We start from the raw sequence: 24,313 nt of genomic DNA on the forward strand, positions 1-24,313 counted from the left end.
CCTATCTTCACACATTCTCCCCCCTCCATTCATCTGTTTGCCTATCCATTCCAAACCCTCATCATTCACCTGTCTACCATCAAGCTACACAGTCCCCATTCGCTTATCTTCTTATCCATTCTAGAATCATCCATCCATCCACCAATATGTCCATCCATCCATCATCCATTCATCCATCCACCAATATGTCCATCCATCCATCCATCCTCCACTTACCTATATACCCATCAGTCATCTACCCATCCATCCACTTATCCACCCATCTACAATCCATTCATCCATCCATCCACCAATATGTTCATGCATCCATCCATCCATCCACCTATCCATATAACCAACCGCTAATGCATGCATCCATCCACCCACCCATCCATCCATCCATCCATCCATCCATCCATCCACCAATATGTCATCCATCTACCCACCCTCCATCCACTTTCCACCCATCCATTCATCCATCATCCACCCATGTATCCATCCATCCACCCTCTGCCCATACACACATCCATTTATTTGTCCATTCATCCACTCACCTACCTTACCCATTTGGCCTAAAGCCTAGGGCCTGTCTCTCTGGAATAATAAGGCCAAATAATCAAAACCAGTGGTTTATCCTCAAAACAGAAAAGGGAACATGTAAGTAATGGATATGTCTCAATTTGGTTTCTCCAGAAAGTAGATCCTGAGATAATTTGGTTTTGACAGGTTTATTAGGGGGTGTTTTGGGGACCAACACATGGGGTATAGAAGAGAGAATGAAGAGTAGACATTAGCGGGGCAGGCTGTGGCGAGGCCTTCCTGGAGCAGAACCCGCAGACAGCACTGGGTTGGTTGTCTATTTCTGTACCTGGTACAAATTTGGCATGTGTTCATCATTTTACAGCGTGGGAGAGTCAGGTGGCTCTCCAGTGACTCATGGTCCATGATTCAGGGTCTTCCAATCCCCTGAGGCCTGAGTGTGGGTTTCACATTAAGGATAGGCTGTGGAAAGGCCCACTTCTAAAACCCCAGGGCTGTTGGGAGAATTCCGTTTCCTTCCGGCTACAGGACTGTGATTGTTGCTGGAAGCCTTACTTGGTTTCCTGCCAGTGGGTGTCTCCAGCATGGTCACTGGCTTCATCAAAGCCAACAAGACACCCCAGAGAAAGCTGGTGTCCCAGTCTTAAAGGACTGGATGTCAGAGTGACAGTATCATTCTCTTCTGCATTCTATGTTTTAATGCATGCACATGTGCACACATAATGCATGTTCCTGTGTGCAGGTGCATGTGGAGGCCAGAGCTAACCTTGATTTTCACTTCTCAGGTACTCTCCACCTTGGTTTCTTTGAGACAGGATCTTTTGCTGGCCTGGAGCTCCAAATATGATCAGCTGACTGGTCAGCGTGCCAAGCGATCTGCATGTCTTAGCCTCCCCAGCCCTGGAACCACAAACATACATTTCCTGTTGTTATTTTTTTTAATGGCTCCTGGGGATCACATCAGGCACTTACTGGCTGAGCTATTCTCCTGGCCCCTTTTGTGCATTCTAGAAACTAGTCTCAGGTCCTACCTATATCCATGAGGAGAGGAGTCTACAAGGAAGGACGTGAGAATAAGAGCAAGAGGATATTGGATGCCCCCCTTAGGATCTATCAACCACCATCTTTGAGGCTGGAATGGCTAATCTAAGCTGTTCCAAGTTGGAGACAGGATGGAGCCATCTTCACACCTCCCCATAAAACTATCATTGGATGTGAGCCACCACAGGAAAAGACGGTGACTTTGGCAGAGGTGACTTTCTGTTGATGAGGCCTCTCTGACAGCTTGACAGCTGAGGGCTGTGAGCTGACACTGTTTTGAGTGGGGACTCATCTCTTCGTTCCCTTTTCCAAAGGGGGAAATCCACAAGCAGCTTGGGTTTACAGCCATCACAGTGCTATGCAGCCAACATTAGACTCGACAGAAGTCGTCCCTCTATGGAGAGAAAGTAGAAAATGAAGACTCATCTATGTCCACACAAATGAGTGATTCACTCACATCCCTGTCCAGATTCCAGCACCCAGATGCTATACCCATGTTCTCGGACTTCCTGGCAGGATTTACACTCTTGATGCAGCGAAAAGGTGGCTTGATTTGTGATACACTGATTATAATTTATCCAGTTTATGAATAAATGGATTGATGAATGAATTGATTCAATGGAAGGATGAAGAGAAAGATGGCCAGCTGGATGGATGGATAGATGATAGATAGATGGATAGGTAGATAGATAGATAGATGATAGATGGATGGATGGATAGATAGATAGAAGGTTAGATGGATGGATGGGTGGGTAGCTTGGTGGATAGGTGGGTGGACAGATAGAGAAATGAGATGGCGGATGGGGTGAATTCAGTAAGTAGAAAAGTTCTCACCGGCAGACATCCTGCTCTCCATGCTGCCATGGCTTTGCAGATGAAGACGGGTTCTACACATGGGAAACAGGAGCAGGTGGCAGAATGTAGTCTCTTAGGGGAGGTAGAACTCAGTGGCTCAAACCTCTGGTTTTCATCCTAGACCAGCAGAAGGTGAATGGTCCTTTCTGGCAGTTCCACACCAGGCATAGAACAGCACAGACTTCCTATCCAGAAGGCATAGTCCCCAGGGTGACCAAAGAAAAGTCACAGGAGGTCATGGTGATCTGTAACCCCACACAAGGATGAGGAAGAAACTCTGGGGTCCGACTCTAAGAACCGGTTTGCCTCAGGAGTGATGTGCTGCTACCCGCCTCCCAACAAATTCCAAATTTATCTTTGTCACCAAAGAGCCTGACCAATCCCGGCGATGGCCCACCTGAAACAATTCTCGGAAATGAATTTGCTCACAGCTGGGTTAGATCCAACACTTTTATTACATGCCTCTGTGGGGGTTAGATTGCCCCTGGGAAGTGTGCGTTGTGGATGCCGGAGGAATCTAATGTTGTTTGTGTTAATCCAGCCTTGATTAGGCTAGCCTGGTCACCTACCATCCCAGAATCTGTTCAGTCACACCAGGAGATTTTTTTTTATAAGGGTCTCTGTGGTTTGCAAAGGCTTGGGGGAGGCAGTGTTGGGTTTGAACCAAGAGATTCAGAGAGAGAAGAGACATGATCTGGCCTTAAACTGCTCCCAGACAGCAGGCTCTTAGCGCCTAAGCCTCGAGGAGTGAGACACTCTCCTCGAGAGACATCGGAGCCAACACCTGGAAGAGATTGATTGGGAGACAGCTAAATGCATCTGCGTGATTTATGAACCAGGGCTATTGTGACCAAGGTGTGCGGGCTGTTGGGGAGGATCGGATGAGCCTAGCGACTTACTTGGGGTTCCACCCTGGAATGAGGGGGAAGAACCTACAGAGGGGAGTGGGAGCTGGCTCCAAGGCCAAGTGGAGAGGGGCTGTGGGAGCTTGTTTCTAGGGATCCAGGAGCCCGCGCCTCACATTCATCATGCAGATGAACGGCCTCTTGTGAGCTAGCACATCTGCCAGGAGGCCGGGAGCTTGCCCCAGTTCATCCCTTTGGCCTCAGCAAATGCCGATCCAGCTTCAGATCCGCGCCAAGGGTTTAATCCACACGTGCACTGCTGAGAGATCAAGGCTTGGATTTGGGGCTCTCCGTACCCCACTCTTCTTTCCAAGAGCCTTTTGCTTTGTTTTGCTTTTTGTTTGTTTTTGTCTTTTTCAAACAAGGTCTCACTTATGTAGTTCAGGCTGGTTTTGAATCCAGGATACTCTCCTGTTTTAGTCTCCCAAGATGTAGGATTACAGGCAAGAACTCCCCAATTCTTTTTTTGGCGAGGGTTCGAGACAGAATTTTTCTGTGTGTAGACTTGGCTATCCTAGAACTTGCTTTGTAGACCAGGCTGGCCTCGAACTCATGGATATCTGCCTGCCTCTGCCTCCTGGGAGTGCTGGGATTACAGGCATGTGCCACCATCACCCAACTGAGCTCCCCAGTTTTTTTGAGGGTACCTTAATGACCTTTGCAGTCTTTTGGGCATTTTGGTGACTTCTGATGAAGTTCTTTGTAACTGTCTTCTGGAGGTCCTGTGTGGGAACTAGGGAAGAAGTGAGTTCTCTGTCTCACAGGCCTTTGCAGCAAGGAGAGACACGACACCATAGGGTTTCTAATCAGGCAATGAAAATCAAGACTACATTAAATAAAACTCTTCCTCACTGGAAAGAATGTAAGGGCCAGCAGGGATGGATGTCTCCAAGGACAGTGTCTTCCAGATGCTGCAGGACTGAATTACCTATGAACTCACAGAGACTGTCACAGACACACAGGCTGCTCAGGTTCAATCCAGATGCCATCCCAGCACATGGAGGCGGAAGTGAGCGCAAGCTAACCAAGACCCCATCTGTAATTGATACCCACTGACAAGAGAAAAATTAGTTTTCTCCAACGGAATCTCACTCCATGCCCAGGAGTTGTTGGTCAATACAAAACAAATTCAGTGGCATTTTTGTAGGGATTTGGCCTCATTTTGCATTGCAAATTTGCAAGACTTTTTTTTTTGTCTTGTTAGTCTTTTACTTGTATATTCTGGTTTTCATTTTTTGGTGTTTTTATGTGTTTTGTTTTGTAGAGAAAGAGAGAGGAGAGAGGAGTTGGGTGGGCGGGGAGAAGGGGAAGAACCGGGAGAGGTTGAGGGAAGGGAAAAGCATGATCAGAATATACTGTCTGAATGTTTTTTTCAATGAAAGAAAAGTGGGGGAGAAAAGAATCCACCTCACCCCAATAAGAATGGCTGCCATCAAGAATGTGGACAAGGATGGCACAGGAGAAAGAAGCCTTCACTGCTGGTGAGGATGCCAAACAATCCAGCCACTGTGGAAGCAATCTCTAAAAGGAACTACCATGGCATCCCACTGTCTGCCTCCAGAGTCCAAACCCACAGGGGTCTACACGGCCACTTCAGAGACACCTGCACACCCATGTAATATGGAACACTGTCCACAAAAAGCTAAGACACAGAGCCAGCACCGATACCCATCAGTGGATGCATGGACAAAGAAAACCCAGCACAGATACACAGCGGAGTATTATTCAGCCCTAAAGGACAAAGTCATGCAGTGTGATGGAAAGGGAGGGGACCACAGGCCATGCTAAGTGGTATGAGCCAGATTCAGAAGGACAAATGTTGTATATTTCACTCAAGGGCAGAATAGCAGAATCTAGATTTTTTTTTAAAAAGACAATAGAGTAGAAGGGGAAACTTTGGAGAGAGGAACTCTAGTGGGAAGGGTGAGAGGGGACAAGAGAGGATCATGGAGGAATAATATGCTAACGTAGAAAAAGATCGAGGGTCTTTGAACCCAAGAGAAAGAGTCTGCGTCCTGACTGTGCAACCTGGAGCAAGTCACTTAACCTCTCTGAGCATCTCTTACTCATCCATGACATAAATCACAGCTCTGTGTTCAGATCAGAACAGATACAATGACAAGACGATGGTCCTTGACTCAAGAGGCAACCCATCGCATGAACTCAACACAGGAGACCCAAAATAAGAAAAGGAGAAATCTGCCCATCTGAAGCTATTGCTAGTGTTGCACATATACTCTTGGATCATGGATAATTCTAGTAAAGAGAAAAGTTCTATAATCTACCAGATGTTTAAAAAATTGTGTGCGTGCACGCACATGTGTGTGCACGCTATGCATGAACTCACACATGTGTGGTGGCCAGAGGAGAACTTGGGTGTCCTTCTCTATCCATCTCTTCCTTATTCCCTTAAGACAGGATCTCTCACTAAGCCTGGAACTGGCAAGCATGCCCCAGCACCACCGTGGGTACTGCCCTCTAGTTCCCAGAATGCACAGTGCCTCTAGTGTGGCCAATGAGGAAATTCTATCCCATCTGCCACAGTAACTGGTGGGTTCAGGGATGCTCCTGTGACTTCAAACCTGTCCAGTGAAATTCAGCATGGGAGGTTTGGTTGGTGCTGCTGGGATAGGGAGCCCTGACTGTGTGCAGGCTTTGGCTCTGAGTGGAGAGGGTCACACGTGGTGACTGTACTGGTGGCCTGTCTCCTTGAGAATGGCTTACAGAGTAGGTCCTTAGAGTCCTCTCTACAAAAAGAAGTTCGGAAGACAATGAGGATGCTAGTAACTCAAGGCATCCATTCTATTGTGTGTGTGGTGTGTGAACACGTGGAAGCCAGAGGGGCCCATCACTGTGACTTTCCTCAATCTCCCTCCACTTTACAGCCCCCCCCCCCGTGTGTGTGTGTGTGTGTGTTGAGACAGAGTCTCACTATGTAGTCCTGGCTGGCCTGGAACTCACCGCATAAACCAAGCTGGCTTGTAACTCACAGAGACCCTCTTGCTGTGCCTCCTGGGTTCTGGGATTAAAGCTGAGAGCCATCAAGCCCCATTCTACATTACTTTAACTCAAATTTTGCCTTTCAGCCTGGTGTGGCTGGCCACCAAGCCCCAGGGAATCCCCTGTCTCCACGCCCCAGTTCTGGGATTAGAGGTGTGCACTGCCATACCCAACGTTTATAAGAGTGTTGAGGATGAGAACCTGGGTCTTGAGAGTCTTGGTGTGGTTTTGATTTGCACTTCCCTGATGGACTATCTTCATTTTAAAACTGTGTTTATTCAGCAAACATTAAAAAAAATAACACTTAAAGCCTTAAGTCATTTCCTTCTACGATTTCAGAATATTTTTAAGACATGAAAAGATTTAATAAAAATGGGAAATAGCAATGGTACAGCTAAACCCTAAGTCATCTGACAACACATTTAAAACACGAATATCACGTGACTTCATATTAACTACTCAGCAATCAGGCGTTCAAGGCATTAAAACATCTAATGGAGGTCAAGATGGTGCCGAAAGCGAAGAAGGAAGCTCCTGCCACTCCCAAAGCCGAAGCTAAAGCAAAGGCCTTGAAAGCCAAGAAGGCAGTGCTGAAAGGCGTCCTCAGCCACAAAAAGAAGAGGATCCGCACATCGCCCACTTTTCGGCTGCCTAAGACCCTGTGGCTACGAAGGCAGCCTAAATACCCCCGGAAGAGCGCGCCCAGGAGGAACGAGCTTGACCACTATGCCATCATCAAATTCCCCCTGACCACCGAGTCAGCCATGAAGAAGATAGAAGACAACAACACACTTGTGTTCATTGTGGACGTCAAGGCCAACAAGCACCAGACAAACAGGCTGTGAAGAAACTCTATGACATCGATGTGGCCAAAGTCAACACCCTCATAAGGCCCAACGGAGAGAAGAAGGCGTATGTTCGGTTGGCTCCTGATTATGATGCTCTGGATGTTGCCAACAAGATTGGAATCATCTAAACTGAGCCCAGCCGGCTAATTCTAAATATACACTTTTTCACCATAAAAAACAAACAAACAAACAAACATCTAATGGAAGCTTTCCTTGAAATTTTTTTCCCAAGATAGGATCATACTATGTATGACTGTCCTGGAACTCACTGTGTAGATCAGGCTGACCTTGAACCTACAGTGATCCAGTTGCCTCTGCCTCCCTAGTGCTGGGATTAAAGGCGTGTGCCACTATGGCCAGCTTCTACCCATGATTGTAATGACCCATCTGGTCCTAGACTGCACATGGCTGCCACATTTAGCCTGTCCCTGGCTCTACGAGGGAAGCTCTGACCTGATCTATATTTATTGACGAAGAAGCCAAATTTAGACATCATAGTCACATGTTACCATCACAACTCACGTAAGTGGGGCTTAGACTCAGAGTCTCAATGTGCCCAGCCTGCCTGGGCTTGGCTCTGTCCTTGACTTAGGGATTTACAAAGAGCACACAGGGCCAAGGAGAAGGCTCAGAAGGCTTGACATACAGGCATGAGGACCCAAGTTCGGATCCCTAGAGCATCTGTAATGATCATGCTGGGGAGGAAGAGTCAAAAGGTCCCTGGGGCTCACTGGCCAGCCAGGCTTAGCAATCAGTGAGCTCTGCTGGCCCATCCATTGCTCTGCCCTCATCACCGTCGTCTTCCTGCCCTGATAGAAACAGGTGTTCCTCAGTCTCTTGCCTCCTTGGTTATTCATTTGTTGAATTGGTCCGTTCGACAGATCTAGTAGGCAAGTTGAACTTGGTTCCAGATTCTGGAAACGCCTGTTTCTGCGGATTATATAAAGTGAGGAGGACACTGGGCGTGAGTCATCAAACACCCAAAGGAATGAGGCTATCCTCATGGTACAAAGGAAAACAATAGCGAGATGGAGTATCCCCAGGTTGAATGCTCGTTGGGTTCCAGGGTCAGGTGACTCCAAGGGAAGCTTGGAAGAAATGATAGCTGAGTCGAGGTTGGTGATTTTGAAGGACCCATCTACGGAAGCCTTCTGGCTTGTGCCCCCTCACTTGTCAGGTCTTCTTTGTAGAGAAGGAAGGAGAAGGCGCCAGACCCATGAAGGCTGGAGACTCAGTAGGGTAACAAGAACAAAGTGGACTGTGATGGATAGTTTTATGTCAACTTGACACAAGCTAGAGTTATCCAAAAGGGGGAAACCTCAACTGAAAAAAAGTCTCCATCCGATCCAGTTGTAGGACATTTTGTTAACTGGTGATTGATGGGGAAGGACCCAGCCCACTGTGGGTGTTGCCATCCCTGGGCTGGTGGCCCTGGGTTCTATAAGAAAGCAGGCTGAGCAAGTCGTGGGGAGCCTCCATGGCCTCTGCATCAGCTCCTGCCTCCAGGTTCCTGCTCTGTTTAAGTTGCTGTCCACACTGCTTTTGATTATGAATTGGTACATGGAACGGTGAGTGGATAGACCCTTTTCTTCTTAAGTTGCTTTTGGTCATGTGTTTCATCACAGCAATAACCCTATCCAAGACAGGAATCTTCTGCATGGGTCCACTGCTGGGGGTGGGGGGTGGAAGCCTCTTACTGGTTGGGACAGCTGGGGACCTTCTAGCTGGACACTTGAGACTTCCCATCCCTTCTTCCTAAGGTCTGCTTTCCAGGAGACAGTGGGTCAGGCCTTCTCTGGAATATTCAGGACACAGCCATACCCCTTTTCTCCCTAGAATTAGAGAATTAAGCCCTCAGTTACCAAGTCAGGCTGGCCATCACAGCATGACATCAACGCTCTTCCCTTGTTCTCAGCCACAAAGACAGCCTTTTCCTCCACATTTGGCTTCTGAGTCTCTCTGTCTCTGTCTCTCTCTCTCTCTCTCTCTCTCTCTCTCTCTCTCTCTCCCTCTCTTTCTCTCCTAAGGAAATGAGCCTGGATCTCTCCTAGCCTGCATCCTAGACCAGCAGATTGACGTGTGACAGACTCTTTTTCCTTCCTTTAAATCTAACCCGCCCTGATGTGAGTTTTTTTCTTTCGTCGCTACTCCAGGGTTCTGGTTCCAAATCTTGAAACCTAATTGCCGGGCAGTTTTGTATGCAGAATAAGGAACCAGTTCCACTGGCTTCCTTCACAGCATGAAGGAGGTCTGAGCATGCAGTGGGCCAAGCTGAGGCGCTTTGCTTTTGTGCCTCTCTGAGGTGGGATTCACACAGTCCAGCTCTGGGGGTAAAGCAAGGGAGCCAAGGTGTGTCCTGATTCTGGCATCCCCTTATCCCATAAAAACTATCCCTCATCAGTTAAGTAAGGACAGAAATAACAGCCTTTTTGAGATACGGAGGTCTGAATCCAAGTTGGGCATGGTGGTGCATGGCTGTGATGAGGGTCCCCAGGAGGCAGGAGGATGATGACTTTGATAACAGCCTGGGTAACTGAGTGAGGCTTTGTTTCAAAATAAGAAGTTAGAAAAGGAGATACCTGTCTAAGATGCTCGAGGGCCTAGGTCCCAGTTCTCAGTAAAAGAAGGCAGAGGGAGAGGAGGAAGAAGACAATGGGGAGGAGAAAGGCAATGATGATAAAAAGTGTCTGGCTTTACGTGGGTTCTGGGGATTTCAACTCAGGGTTCTCATCCTCGTACATCAAGTTCTTTGCCCATGGAGCCGTCTCCTCGGCTGGAACCCTCAAAGGTGGTTCTCTTCGCTCACCCCCTGCCTCCTCCTTGCTCACACGTGGATTGTTTTTCTCCTTGTGTTAAATGCATCTAGCACACCAAGAGTTAGCTGGGTCCATCTGGAGTAGCCCTGGACTCTGCAGAGCCTGCCCTGGCATGGTCCACCTTACGCAGGACTCAATGAATCTTTCCATTCAGCCTTCCCACTGCAGTGCCAGCCAGCGTGAAGATGTTATCACTGAAAAAGTTCCCAGCCCCTGTGATTAGAAACACTGCTGCCCAGTGGGTCCATCCAACTGCTTCAGAAAGACCCAGCCACTTACCATTTCTTTACTTTCTTTTTTTTCTTTTTTGAAAAAAAAAAAAAAGCTAACAAAACTAATCCATGGCTGTTCTTGAAGCAGGCTCATTTGGAAATAAAATCTTTCCACAAAGTGAGTTTTGGCCACACTTCTTCATTTTGGGTCCAAAAATGACTTTCTGAGAGCATGCTAGCAAAACTCTGGCAGACCTGAAGCTGGAGATGGAAGTGGCTCCATTGCCAGGGAGGGGCGCTCGCAGCGGGGCACACAAACACTTGCTTTTAATTCCCAGAGTTCCAGGCATCTCATTAGACAATTCATCAAGCTCCACACAGGAAAAGGCTTGGTTTCAGCCTCCTTGCCACTACCTGAATCTCAGCCCTGGCTTGTAGCCTCCAGTAATTTGGGTCAGAGCCAAGCTAGGCCTTCTAGCTAGCAACAGACCTGGAGGACTTAGGGACTGGGCAGGACGCTGGGCAGGGGTCTGTGGGCCTGGCCACCGGCCGAGGCTGAACACTGTAAATGGGTTGTGGGGGCTCAGACAGGGAGCAGCGCTGTTGATTGAATACACGCCGTGCAAGTGGGAAAACCGGAGTTCGATTCCCCAGAACTCTCGTAAAGCGCCAGACACTGTGGGGGTATACGCTTGAAATCCCAGCACTGGAGAGGAAGAGACAGGTGGATTCCCTGGGGATTGCTGGCCAGCCAGTCTGGCCAATCAGCAAGCCTTGGGTCCTAACAAGTCAGCGACTCTATATCCAAAAACCAAACAGAAACAAGATGGCCCACACCTGAACAATCCCATCTCGTGTTACCCTCTGACCTTCACAGTACATGTGCACACACGCGTGCACTAGGATGTGACATGGACTTCCAACCCATGGTGGGTGGTGCCCTTACTGGTAGGCTGAGCAAGCCAAGGGAACAAGCCAGTGAGCAGCACCGCTCCATGGCCTCTGCATCAGCTGCTGCCTCCAGGTTCCTGCCTGCTTGAGTTCCTGTCCTGACTTCCTTCGGTGATGGACGATGATGTGGAAGTGTAAGCCCAAGAAATACTTTCTTCCCCAAGTTTCTCTGGTCATGGTGTCTCACTTCAGCAGTCGTTACCCTAACTAGGAGAGAGTGACAAGGACGTTCAAGTTCAAGGGCAGCCTCTCTGGGATGGCACTGGAGCTGAGACCTCAGAGAACGACGTGAGTGAGCCATGCAGACAACACAAAGGTTCTGACGGAGGGGTGGGACTGGCATGCCGGAGGGAGAGTGGAGCCTGGCACCTCTAGAGGGAAGGAAGTCATGTGAAAGTGGTGGGGGCTGGGTCAGGGATGCACAGGAAGGTGCCAGAGGACGACTCTGAATTAGAAATCAAAGCTGGCTCCCTGGCTGTAGTGTCCTGAAGCGAGGGAGGCAAGCTTGGGCCGTTCTTGCTTCTTCCATCATCCACATAGCAGCCAGAGAGTGAGAAGCTGTGGGAAGGCAAGGCAGGCACAGCTGTTGGAAGTTAGACAAAAAGGGATTTAATTCAGGGTACAAGCCAACACTGGAAGGTTCACCCCAGGCCTGTGCTCTTAGCCAGCCAGGATTATCAGTTGCCCAGCTGTCATGATGATCCATGGCTCTTGACTCAATTAGCACTGGCTGTCTCTTTGAGTCTGGGTTCTAAGCTCTGCCTGGCCAAGTCAGGGTGGGCAGAGTATACAGGTCTCCAGAGATGAAGAGAGCATAGAGCCCCTCCTAGAGAGAGAATGAAGTGTTAGTAAGGTCCTATTAAATCAGTTGGATGGGGGAGGGGGATTAAAGGCAGGCCTCCTGAGAACACAAGGGACATTGGGTTAAGAGCAGGAATCTGGATTTTATGTGGTGTTGGAGGGAAGAACATCAAAGGCAGAGGGAAGAGTCACAAAGAAGACAGACCCCTTCGGACGCAGGGAAAACTGGCGTGTGTGGCGCACAGTGCCGACTCTCAACCCCTTCCTTGTTTCTCCGTGTAGAGACTCTGGTGTGAGCACAGCTCTTTCAGATGCTTCCTTTTAAACCCTTGTGGTGTGGACTAGCTGCTGGCTCTGGAGGCCTCTAGTTACTGAGATTATTCATCGAATTGTTCCCAAGAAGTCACTTCACAGCCCAACCAATGATTGATGTCAAATGATCCAACTTGATCTGGACACGCAGAGTTCTGTTTACCTCTTGGGCTCAGTAGGCAGAGTGCTTGCTTGGCGTGTACAAGGTCCCAGGTTCTATTCTCACCCAGCACCGTGTCAACTGGGCATGGTGGCGCATGCCTCCTGTGACCCCTGTACTCAGGAAGTGAAGGCGGGAAGGTCAGAAGTTGGGGTGCATATCCTTGGCTGCATAGTGAGTCAAGGCCAGCCTGAGCTACATGAGACCTCGACTCAAAAAGAAAAAGAAAAGGAAGGAAGGGAGGGAGGGAGGGAGGGAGGGAGGGAGGGAGGCAAGGCAGTAGGGAGGGGAAGTGGTAAGGAAGGAGAAACAAAAGAAAGAAGGACCCAGTTTGCTTCAGAGACAGGCACATCAACTTGGCCAAGTCTCCAATACCCCAAGGATCTTCTCATCCCAGACATCAGACACTTCGATGGGACTCCTTGGCTCACTTCACCCAGCTCATCCAATTGAATCTGCTTGGTTTAAAAATCTGCGCCAAAGAAACCACATAGTCCTCCCATTAAACTGCCCAGACTGGAGGGTTTTAGCCAGTTCTAAGCAGGCTCCATTGGGACACGAAGCCCAGCACAGAAGAACTGTATCCATCATGGGTGTCAGCATTCTTGGTTTATATTATTTCCAGTCTCAGCTCTCTCAGTTTCGGTGGCGGAGGTGATCATGCACTCCCTGGGGACATCAAGTGCTTTGGGTGCCGCACTAGGTACAGCAGGGGTGTGAGTCACGGCTCTGAAGTCAGCAAAACTTAGTGGAGTCTGCAGCCTGGTGAGGGGAGAGACTGTCAACTGGAGTGGCTCAGAGCCATAGAGTCATCCATGGGGCGATTTAAACAAGTGTTTATTAAGCAGCAATTTGATGCCAGCCTGGACACAGGACTGAGATGCAAAACTGCAGCGAAACTGATATGCCCCAAATGGATATTTGTATTACATTAATCGATTGATCGGGTGAGAGAAGAAGGGGCAGGGACGCGCGCCATGACACATGCACAGAGGTCAGAGGACACCTTGGAGGGGTTGGTTCCCTCCTTCCACCCTGCAGGTCCCCAGCATGGAACTCAGATCCTCAGGCTTGGTGGCAAGCGCCTCTACCTGCTGAGACATCTTGCCAGCACCCATATGAGATATTAATGGTACTGAGGTTGCAATCAGATATGGTCCCCCTAGCCCTCAACCCACCACTGTTTATAAGACCTTATCCGCCATGCTGTGAGCCTTCCATGGCTCCCCGGGGCCAGCCTACAAATGCTCAGGTCTCTTCTCGACACAAGACCAGCATGATTTTGGTCTGGCCATTGCCATTTGTGGAACTGTGGAGCAAGGTGCTTCTCTAGCCTCAGCTTTCTTTAGAATGGAGACAAGGTTAGCCTCTATCCCAGAGGAACCTCACAAGGACCCCATGAATATCAGGCATCATTACTTGTAGCTCAGCCGTTGGGATGCCGCCCCTGACTGTTTGACACAGGGGCCCGTCACACTTTTTTACACTTTGACTAACCACAGTCCTGCAATGTAGATTTTACTGTTCGTCCCATATTGTTTTTATAATTATTTTTAAAGTTCTGTTTATTCGGGTGTGGTGTTTATGTGTGTGTGTGGGGGGGGTCAGAGTGCATCCATGTGTCATGGTGTACTCTCAGAGGTCAGAGGACAACTTGAGAGAGTTCTTACCTTCCACCACGTGGATCTTAGGGATCAAAACCAAGTTTTCAGGCCCGGCATCAATGACCTCTTCCCACTGAGCCATCTCACCCTGGCCATATTATTTAGTTAGCATATGAAATAATGGGTTTCCTTATAATATTTTCATAAATGTCTGTTGCTAGGCTGCAGCCACGCTGCCCCACTCCACAGCCTTCCCTGGCCCTCCAACCCCTCCCGTTCCTCTCCTCCCCAGTCACCTCTGCTCTCAAGCCGCTGGTATGGCTGGTGTGTACTTATATGTTTTTAAACCTACCGCCCACACACCAGAGACAGCAGTAATGTGTGTCTTCCTTCCCGCCTCGCCTCCCGCCAGGCTCCCTCCTCCCTGTCACAGCCCCGCCTCTGCCTTCCTGCCCCACAGTCTCTCAGGTCTACATCTGGATCCCGCACGTGAGAGAGAACATACAACATTGGTCTTTCCGAGCCGGGCTTATTTACCTTAACACAGGGCTCTCCAGCTCCACCCATTTCTGTGCAAACCGTTCATTGCCACCCTTCTTTTACAGCTGAATGGTTCTGTGTCCACTGTGTGTTTTCTTCATGGGTCCTTCTGTTGTCAGGTCTCTTGGCTGGTTCCCTTCTGGGCCGTGCACGGGACCTCCATCAAGGTGGAAGTGCGGGTGTCTCTGTGGTGGTTTCTTTGTGTGTACACCTGGAAGTAGGGGAGGAGGTTCAAACTGTAGTTGTTGTTTAGTTTTTGGAGAAATCTCTATGCTGACACTCTCAGCAACTATGCCAGCTTGGGTTTCTATCAGCAGCGCTGAAGGCCCGCTCCCTCCGTCCTCCCAAGGACTTGGGATTCTCAACAGCCTTTCTGACTTGTGTGGTATAGGATCTCAGCCTGGCTCTGATTGGCAGTTCCCTGACAGCTGAGGGTGCTGAATATTTTCTTGTATTCTTGTATTTCTGCCTGTTTTACTTTCCTCAGAAAGCTGTCCATCTGGTCAATGTATTTCTACAATTACTGATTAGATCTTTTATGTGTGTGTGTGTGGGGGGGGGTAATTTATGGACTTCTTTATAAATTGTGGCTATGTCCCCTGTCAGATAAATAGGTGTGCTCATATCAGTTTACAGATGAATTTATTGAGAGTTACCCCACCCAGACAACTGCTCCAACATTTACTGTAATGTCAAGATTCCAGCCCAGCTCTGGCCCCTTCAGAGCCTGGCTATAGCTGCAAATTTTCATTCTTAGCAGAGCTCAACCATGTATCCCTTCCTCCCTTCCTCCCTTCCCCTCCTGTACCCACACCGGGACTCTATTGTCCTTGCTGTGGTACAGGTTCAAATCCAAGGTTATGGTACCAGAGGGTGTGGGTCCATTCAAGGGCTTGTTCGGAGAGTTACGAAGGAGGCAGCTGCCTCTCAGCGAGGTGGATCAGGTTGGTCTGTTTGCCAACCGTGCATCCCCTGAGCCAGAGGATGCTCCTGCCTCATCCTCGTGTCCCCTAAGAGTTCAGAATCCAGCAATCCCACCTTCCCAGAGCAGCAACTTGGAGGTGCTGTGGGACTGTAAGGGTTAAGCAGTCTCTGGGTTACAGATGCAGGGAGATTCAGGGGAGGCATCCTTTCTATAAGACGTGGAAGGGGGACAGAAAGAGGGCCAGGGAGGGGGCAGCAATGGTTGGCTGATGAATGATGGGCCAGGATGGGCGGGAGGGGTGTCCACTTACAGGGACAGGGAGATGGCTGAGCCAGGGAGGAAGTATGAGCTGGAGGCAGGGAGCCAGGCCTTGTAGGAAGCCATCTTGTTCCCCCGTGGGTGGCATAGAGACCTCAGACTCCTTCCACCCAGAGCATGACTTCCCCTTGGCTTGTGGGTTTTTCTGTTTTGGAGACAGGGACTCATGCAGCCCAGACTGGCTTGGAACTCACTGAGTAGCTGAGGATGACCTTGTACTTTGGATCCTCCAGCCTCCTGAGTACAGGACTACAGATGTGTACTGGTGCCTAGGGAAGCACTCCTAAAACTTAAACATCCTCAGGTCCCATATGTTTGTTTGTTTGTTTAATGGAAGAATTTGCACATACTTCAGAAAGCCTATTTCCTAGCAGGAACATTCTGGAACATTCTTCTTCACAGTCTTCCCAGTAAAGTCACGTGCTTTATTTTCTGTTTTCAGTTGGTTGACCCAATGGGAGCTCAAGTCAGACAAGGTGAAGTGGCCTCAGATGACGAGTGCTGGGCAGGAGCTTTTGCCTGGAGGTTGGTTTCTCACCAGGTGAGACCACCCATGCTGTGCTCCATCAATGCCAGGGACCACGGTGGCAGTTCTTCTCGGTGGCATGTAGCTAGGACTTGCCTGGCCCCTGATGTAGTCATCTTTCCTAACCAACCCCACCTCCCACCATCCCAGGACTCCTGTGAGCCAAGGGATAGACCGAGATCAGGAGGGTGCTGCTGGCTCGCTATGCATTCTGGGTAGGGCTACAAAGGTCAGGCTCCACAGTGGAGCTGGAAAGAGATTCTGCAGTCCACAAGCTCTGATTCTCTACGGGAGTTGGCTTAAATGTTTCTCTTCCCAGAGGCCTGCAGTGATTCTCCCAGACCGTCCCCAATGTCTCCTCCCATGAGGCATCAGCAGCAGTGATTGCCCGTGTCAGTATGTGGCTAGCCCCCTCTCTCTTGCCCAGCAAGCAATCCTGATGTCTGACTCAAAACTCTGGGGCCCTTGCCTAGGCCAGGCCAGCCTTGCCTCCTCTCATCTTCACAATTAAGTCCCCATGTCTCTGTGTGTCACTGCAAGGCTCTTATTGGCAAATGAATGCCTGACTTTTCTTAGAGACGGGGAACAAGTAGCCCAGGTTAAATCAGTGTGGACAGGAAGGAGACCACCTGAGCCATAGCGATGCCTCCAAGGATGAACTCCAGAGCTGGGAATGGTTGAGGTAGGTGTTTCTTGGTGACGGGAAGCCGTGAAGAGCCCCAATCTGTCTCCTTGTTCTCCCTGCTGTGCAAGACCCTCAGCCAAGTTGGAAAGTCCAGCTTCCTTCCACTTGACTTGTATTTCACTATGAGATCCTGCTCACTTTACCGGGGTTAGAGTCTTGAAAGAGCCTCTCTGCTAGAATTACAAATCCTTCACAGGCCATCCAAGTACGGAGAGCATCATGGCTTGCTTTCTACGTGGGTCCTGGGTGGGCAGTAAATCGGACTCCCCCCACTCCCTCCTCCAAAGGCAGAGGCGATTGTCAGAGTGCCACTCTCTGTGGACATGCAGATCTACCCCATAGAAGATGTGTGATATGTGGGGACATCCCGGGAAGCCCTGGAGACTCTATTTGATCCAAAAGTGGGGTGACTCTGGTTTCCAACAAGTTTAGGGGTGAGGAGGAAATGAAGCAGAATCTGGAACCCGCATCCTGGCAGCAGGGGTGGGGCAACACCCAGGCTCAGAATAGCGCAGTTGAGGCTAGTTAAGGAGCTCTTGGGGTGGGGGGGCTTCTCCAATACAGATGTCAAAGTTACATATTCAAGAGTAATGAATGTTTTTCAAAACAAATATTCATAAATATTTATACACACTCCCACTCGCCCCCACACACCACACTACACACATACACACACAGGGGGGTGTGGAGAGAGAAAGGGAGAAAAATCAAAAGAAATCAAAAGTGCCTAGACATATTTTATCTCCCTCTTCCTAACTGTAATGGTTAAAGGTATGTGCCATCATGCCCAGTTCTGTGGTTGTTTTGTTTTGTTTTTAAATAATAACTTAAGTGGAATGTCTAAGTCAAAGAGCATGTATTTTTAAGAATATACATAATGTTGTCCAAACACCTTTCTGAGAATCTGCATCAAGCAATTTCTTTGGGAAAAAGTGCCTTAAAAATTGTTTTAGGGCTGGAGGAAGAGTCTGTGTGGGTAGAGTGCTTGCCCGGGAGAATCAGGAGTTCAAAGTCATTTTTAGCTTCATAGAAACTTTGAGGTTAGCCTGAATTGTTTTTTAAAAAGAAAATCAGACAGCACAGAAATACAAAGTTCTTTTAACCCAGTGGTCAAACACATGGCCCTGGTTAAACAAAATGGGCCATAAAACAAAACTCAAAATGATGCTCCCGAGAGAGGGAGCGGTAGGGACGGAGGGCATTGATAGGAATAAAGGAGAGGTAGAGAAAGAGTGATGGGGAGGGCTAGTCAGAATATGTGCGCACAACAAAGTTAATAAGTAAAACATATCTTAGAAGCATTCATTTTCACTTCCCCGAGAAGACTGCGTTTCTACCTCTGTTTTAGCCCATTTGCACCACCACACTGAGGTGCCTGAGGTCAGACGACATGAGGAAGAAAACAGGTCAGCCTTGGCCCAGAGGTCTAGAGGGTTCAGGTCAACAGACCAGATCTGGTGATCAGCGCTCGTCCTTAGAGAGCATCTGAGACAAGGGGAAGGGAACAATTGTGTGTCTGTATGTGTGCGCATGTTCTATCTCTTCCTCTAGTGACATAGCTAGTAATTACCCTCAGGGCTCCACCCGATGACCTCATCCAATCCTAATCCTAACCTTCTCCACCACACCGTAGCAGGGTCAGGTCCCCACCTGCTCAGCGCCTCACTGTGAGGATGGAGACTAGGGTGAGTTGTGGGAGCTTACACTACTGATGAGCTATTCCAGTTTGCACCAGATCCTGACCCCACAGACTCACTCTCTCCTTTCCACCAGATTTGCCCCTGGACTCTAAACTCTGGAAGGCACCATCCTCAGTATTGACTCACTTGTCAAGTTTTGTGTGCTGGACCCATCATACACCAGTGTTCACAGTATCAGTCAGCCGTGGCTGCATAACAAATGAGCCCATTTGGCAGCCAAAGCAACGAATATTGATGATCTCAATTTCTACAGGGAAGATCTGGAGCTGACTTGACTGTGTGGCTCTGGCTTGGGGGTATCTCATGAGGTCACTCTCCGGACACTGGGGCTTTGGTCTCATCTGAAGACTTGCCTTGCAGGACGCTCTGATCCCTGACCAGACATCCTGGTATGTAGGACTGCTTAAATGTTGCCATAGCTTGGTAGCTGGTGTCCCTGAGAGAAGTAACCCAAAGGGAGGAGAGAATGGTGGCTGCTGCAGTCTCTTTTGTGACCTGGGACCAGAAGCCACGATGTCATTGCTTTGGTATCTTGTTACTTGAGTCAGATGCAGGGAAGGGTCCTATGCAGAGGCATCGGTTCAGAGCTGGGTTTGGTGGCACACACCTGCAGTCCTGGCACTGAGGAGGGTGAAACAGGAGGATCACAAGTTCAAGGCTAGCTTTAGCTTCGACTGTGTAGTAAGTAAGACTCTGCCTCAACTAAAACAGAAAAGCATAAAATAAAGGCACAAATTCTAGGCAGTGGGCTCAGCACAGGCCGCCTATAAGGCTGGCTATGACATTTGTGTGAATGGGCTCAACAAACAAGAGAAAAGTCCAGAAGCATCTAATGCTGGTCCCCATGCCTCCCGAGATGTTCCGCTTAGAGAAGGGAATCGCTATCTGTGACTTGAGTTTGGACTAAGCCGTGCGTTTGCTGCAGACATTATGAGCCTGGGTACTTCTGCCTTGAGTCAGGATGGGGGAGCTGAGCCTGGCAGCTCCCATGCACATCTGGGAAGTTCCCAGGGAAGGTGGGGGTCTTGTGGTTCTGACGGCACACCCAGAGCAGAGCTGTTTCTCACAGGTCTCAGGAATGCTGAGGCTGAGGTGTCAATCAAGTCTCCAAGGGTCACTGGGCCAAGGGAGGCCACTCTCATTATTGAAATAGTGGTAGTTTACGACCTCCATAAAACCATTAGCCTAGGGGGGGGAGGGGAAAGCAGCCAGTGGCCTTGTGCCTCTCTCGTCCCAGATTGAGGGTGACCCTGCTTTATTATCTATCAATTAGCCATGCTTGTCAGTAAGTCCCATCCCACAGGCGTGGAACCTGCCAGATAAACCGGAGCCAGAGCAGGTGACTCAGAACTCCATGGGGGCCTCAGTTTCTCCAGCTGTAGAGTAAGGTTGGGGGAAAAAATCAGAAGTTCCCAACATCTCTCTGTCAAAGCCAAGTTCTGTAAACTTTGAACGTCTCCCTCCTGCCGTGTGTGTCTTGTTTTGAAGTGGAATTTGAGGAAGAGGAGGACATCCATAGTGCACTTAGTCATCCCTGCTTGCATTAGATAGTTCTCTAATTATAAACCGCTGCAGGAATAGCAGCTGTGGATTCTGATGTCTGACAGTTTCTGAACACTCCAGGGCATGCTGTTTTCATACCACACTTCATATCCCAAGAACCCAATAAGGAAGCTGCCAGAATCATGCCCGAGATTCAGATGGGGAAATTGAATCCCCTAGAAATAATCACACTGGCTAAGTTCACAAAAGCCATAAACTGGGAGCCAGATGCAGCAAGCAACAGGCTTAGCATGACCTGAACTCTGAAGCAGAGTTTGCCAGCTATTAGCTGTGTGACCTTGGGAAAGTCATTGAACCTCTCCATAAAACAGAATTGGTAATAGGTGTGTACCACACAAAGGCAGACACACGCATGTGATATTGCCCCTACCTCTTTGAGACAGGGTTTTGTGATGAAGTCCAAGTTGATCTAGCACAGTATTTAATTTGTGCTGTCCCTGAGAGGAGAATCAACAAGGAGGATTAGAAACCTGGTTGGTTGGAACCACGGAGTCCGGTGTCTGAGTGAGTCTCATATCATCCTACCCCAAATCCACTTTCTTTTTGTCTTTCTTGAGTGGATTTTGACAACCGAAGCCCAGAGTAGGCAATCGGAGAGTCCCAGAAGGTGGGGCTTACCTCCGATGACAGAGAGGATGATCAGAACAGCCTGGTCCAGCCCAGCTCCATAGGTTCGTGGAGCCCAGAGGTGATTCTAATCAGTGCCATGCTCCAGCCCAATTCTGGATCTGAGCTAGGTCCTCATGGGAGCTCGAGGCAGAAAGAAGTGGCCAAAGACATCCTCTCATGCTGTCCTATTGGTCCAACCCAGATGATGCCACGTGAAATTCTAAACTCACCTAATTTGCCCATCACCATATGAAGTTTGGGCTTGATGCAGATATGTCCTCTTGGACAAGTACTGTCTTTAGGGATGGGAGACAGATGTGAAGGGTCGGAGGGCCAGAAGTTCCGTGTTGAAAGCCATGGTTTGCAGCTGGCTGTGTTCTCCCTGAATCCTTGTCTTCTGGGAACTTGAGGGGTGAGGGAGAGGGGTGGACATTATCAGTCCTTTCCATTACATGGAAAACCAAGCTCACAGAGGGAAAGTCACAGATGGTTGTGAGTGCTGGCTATGGCCCAGTGTTAAGCACGACAGACGCCTTTTCCTTCTGTCTCCACCTCCCTAATGAGCTAAAGCCCAGAGAGGTGAAGACACACGCTGGAGGCCACACAGCTGTGAACAGCAGAGAGAATGTGCGGGGTGATTACTCAGGGTTGTAAGTGCCCGTCCTTCATCCAAGGCAACGACGGTTCTAATTAGCACATGAGATTCTATCCCCCCTGTCTGATGACACGGCCATGTGGTTTAGACTAGCGTGGCCTCCAGATTTTTCCACAAAAGTTTCCAGTTATCCATGGCAGCCTGAAGAACACCTTCCCCTGTTTAGCCAGGGCTAAGTAATCATTTCTTACAGTTATGAGTTATGGGTCTGGTTTGGGGTACAGCGAGGGGGTGCCAGTTATTGGCAAGGCAACATAAGGAAGGAAGTTATTTGGGCTCATTGTTCAAGGCAAGAGAGGAAGGGGTAGAGGGTTTGTTCGGCAAAACCAAAGATGCGTGGGAAAGCCTTATGGAAACTTGCCAGTTAGTAAGCTAATTTTAAAATACAAATTTCAAAAAGAAAAAAGGTCACGCAGAATTATTGTGCACGGGTGAGCAATGTCATTGCCAGCAGGCATGAGTTACTGGATGAAAAGCTCAGTGCGAGCCATGCGTACAACACCTCCCTATGAGCTATTAGTCAGGGAGGCCGCAAGTCTCGAAACAGCACAGGCGGCTGCCATAGCCTTCGCTTGCTCTCCCATAGCTACATGGTAAGACCGTTTGCTGAAGATGCTCTGCCCTTTGGCAGAAGGACACAGAGACGTTCAGATGAACCGAGAAGCTTCCTTCCTGCTGGCTAGCCTTCACAGTGTCAGAAGGCACCACACAAACTGATGGGGGACAAAGACCACCAATGGCTTTATTGCCCAGCACTGGACCCTGCATGCTGCAGCATGGCCCTGCCAGGCTAACTGGATCCCTTGGTCGCAATAGTAACATGAACGCTACGACGTAACTAGCCGATTTCAGACTGGACTAGAAGCTCGCAGGAGGGAATTCACTTTTGGTCCTTGGCTGGGGGTGGGATGGGGTGGCGGTGGGTCACAGACGCCCTCTCTGTTGTTATTTCGCTGAATGATCATGCTGTTAAACTACCTTCTAAGTCCTTAGCCACAGACCCAGGTTGCTCTCAGCCTTGGCCAGAGAAACTTCTTCCTGCGGTGGACAGCAGCCAATGTGAGATCTCGGAGAACTGGTCCTAACAGTGAGAATGGGACCGAGTGCTCAGTCAAACATGGGACGTCCGTGATAACCCACCCCCAGCAAGGGTCAGGGACTCCAGGGGAGAAAGGGTGGAAGGAGGATGGGGACAAGCCAGCAAGAGGAAGAGGGACAAGAAAAACATGTGTGTGTGCGCGCATGCATGCACACGTACGTGTGTGCACGTGCATATGTGTGTGCCCGTGCGCGTGTGTGCGCGCGCGTGTGTGTGTGTGTGTGTGTGTGTGAGATCGGGGGAGGGAAGGAGAGAGAGGCAGAGAAACTATTCACATTGACCTGTTAGCAGATATTCCCCATCCTAGATAGCCTTAACCATCAACTTGTCACAGACTAGAATCCCATGGAAAGAATTGATTAGCTCAAGCTGACCTGAGAACATGGCTGTGGGGCTGATTTCTTTGTTTATTAATGTAAAAGGGCTCAGCCCGCTGTGGGTGGCACCATTCCCCGGGCAGGAGATCTCGGGCTATACAAGGAAGCATGGTCCCAGGAGCAAGCCCGCAAACATGTTCCCCCAGTTTCTGCTTCAAGCTCCTACTTGTGTTTCTGCCCCAGTGTACCTCACTAACAGACTGTGACCTCAAAGTGTCAAGTCTTCAGTATACAGCTAAACCCTTTTCTGCCCTAGTTGCTTTTGGTCATGGTGTTTATCATAGCAAAAGAAAAAAAAAATAACCAGAGCCCTCTCTGCCCAGGAGACACTTCCTGCACCCCGCCAAATGAAGCTACTACCCCAACCTTCTCGTTTTGTTTCATTTGAGAACAGTCTCTCTATGTAGCCTAGGGTCACCTGGAACTCATAATCCTCTTCCCTCAGGCTCCTGAATGCTGGGATGACCCTCTCACGCCACCATGCCCAGCCACTGTCCTAACTTCAAATATCAGAATCTGTTTTGATCTGATTTTGAATTTGTGTTTGAGATTCACTTGTGTATGGAACAAGACAGATGTCACTCATCTCCACAGCATTCTGCCCTGCAAACAGGGTCTTCATTCATTCTAGGATCAGACATCTGCCACTATAGTAAATGTCTGACTATCTATTCTACACACATATATGTACATACATATCATATCATGTATGCGCACCATTGTAACAACAGACATGATTCATATACTATAACACACAGAGAAACACACAGAGAGAAACCTGTCATGATGGCTCACAACTGCAACTCTAGCACTCAGGAGGCTGACGCTGGAGGATTGTGAGCCTGGGCTACATAGAGAGACCTTGTTTCAAAACCAACAACCAAATGAACAAAGGAAGAGAACAAAAAGAAATTTGCAGAGCTATGAACACACAAGATTTTCTCTGTGTCGTTCACGGGACTCTGCTTCTTGCTGGATTCTGGTTTGGTGAACAGAATGCAAGAGGCCATGTGGTATTGGGATGACCATGACCATAGAAGTCAGAAAGACATGGCTTTGTCTCTGTGTACCAGATGTGTGTGAGTCTGAGGAAATTATGCATAGACAGACAGACAGACAAACACACACACCTTAAATAGCTGATAGAGAGATAGATGATAGATTAGAAAGATGATAGACATATGAATAGATAGAAGATAGACAGACAGACAGATAGATAGGTGGTAGATACACACACATGGACATATGGACAGATATAGATAGATGATTAACTGATAGATGAAAGATTGATA

The 24,313-nt window shown here is 48.9% G+C and overlaps 1 protein-coding gene across 1 annotated transcript; it reads left to right on the forward strand.

Annotated features, from left to right (window-relative positions):
- The first annotated feature begins 6,826 nt into the window (after window positions 1–6,826).
- LOC121445947 (60S ribosomal protein L23a-like) lies at window positions 6,827–7,296 on the forward strand. Its single transcript, XM_041648123.1, has 2 exons — window positions 6,827–7,077; window positions 7,212–7,296. The coding sequence occupies exons 1-2, from the start codon at window positions 6,827–6,829 to the stop codon at window positions 7,294–7,296; spliced, it is 336 nt and encodes a 111-aa protein (XP_041504057.1).
- Window positions 7,297–24,313: the final 17,017 nt, after the last annotated feature.

This window comes from Microtus oregoni, unplaced genomic scaffold, assembly GCF_018167655.1.
Source record: "Microtus oregoni isolate MIOR12 unplaced genomic scaffold, Mior012 000003F_ref0000135, whole genome shotgun sequence".
Lineage (NCBI taxonomy): Eukaryota > Metazoa > Chordata > Mammalia > Rodentia > Cricetidae > Microtus > Microtus oregoni.

Coding starts and splice junctions, on each gene's coding strand:
- LOC121445947 (XM_041648123.1), top strand. CDS start 6,827: ATGGTGCCGAAAGCGAAGAAGGAAGCTCCTGCCACTCCCAAAGCCGAA. Junction 7,078..7,211: donor AAATTCCCCCTGACCACCGA/GTCAGCCATGAA, acceptor CACCCTCATAAG/GCCCAACGGAGAGAAGAAGG.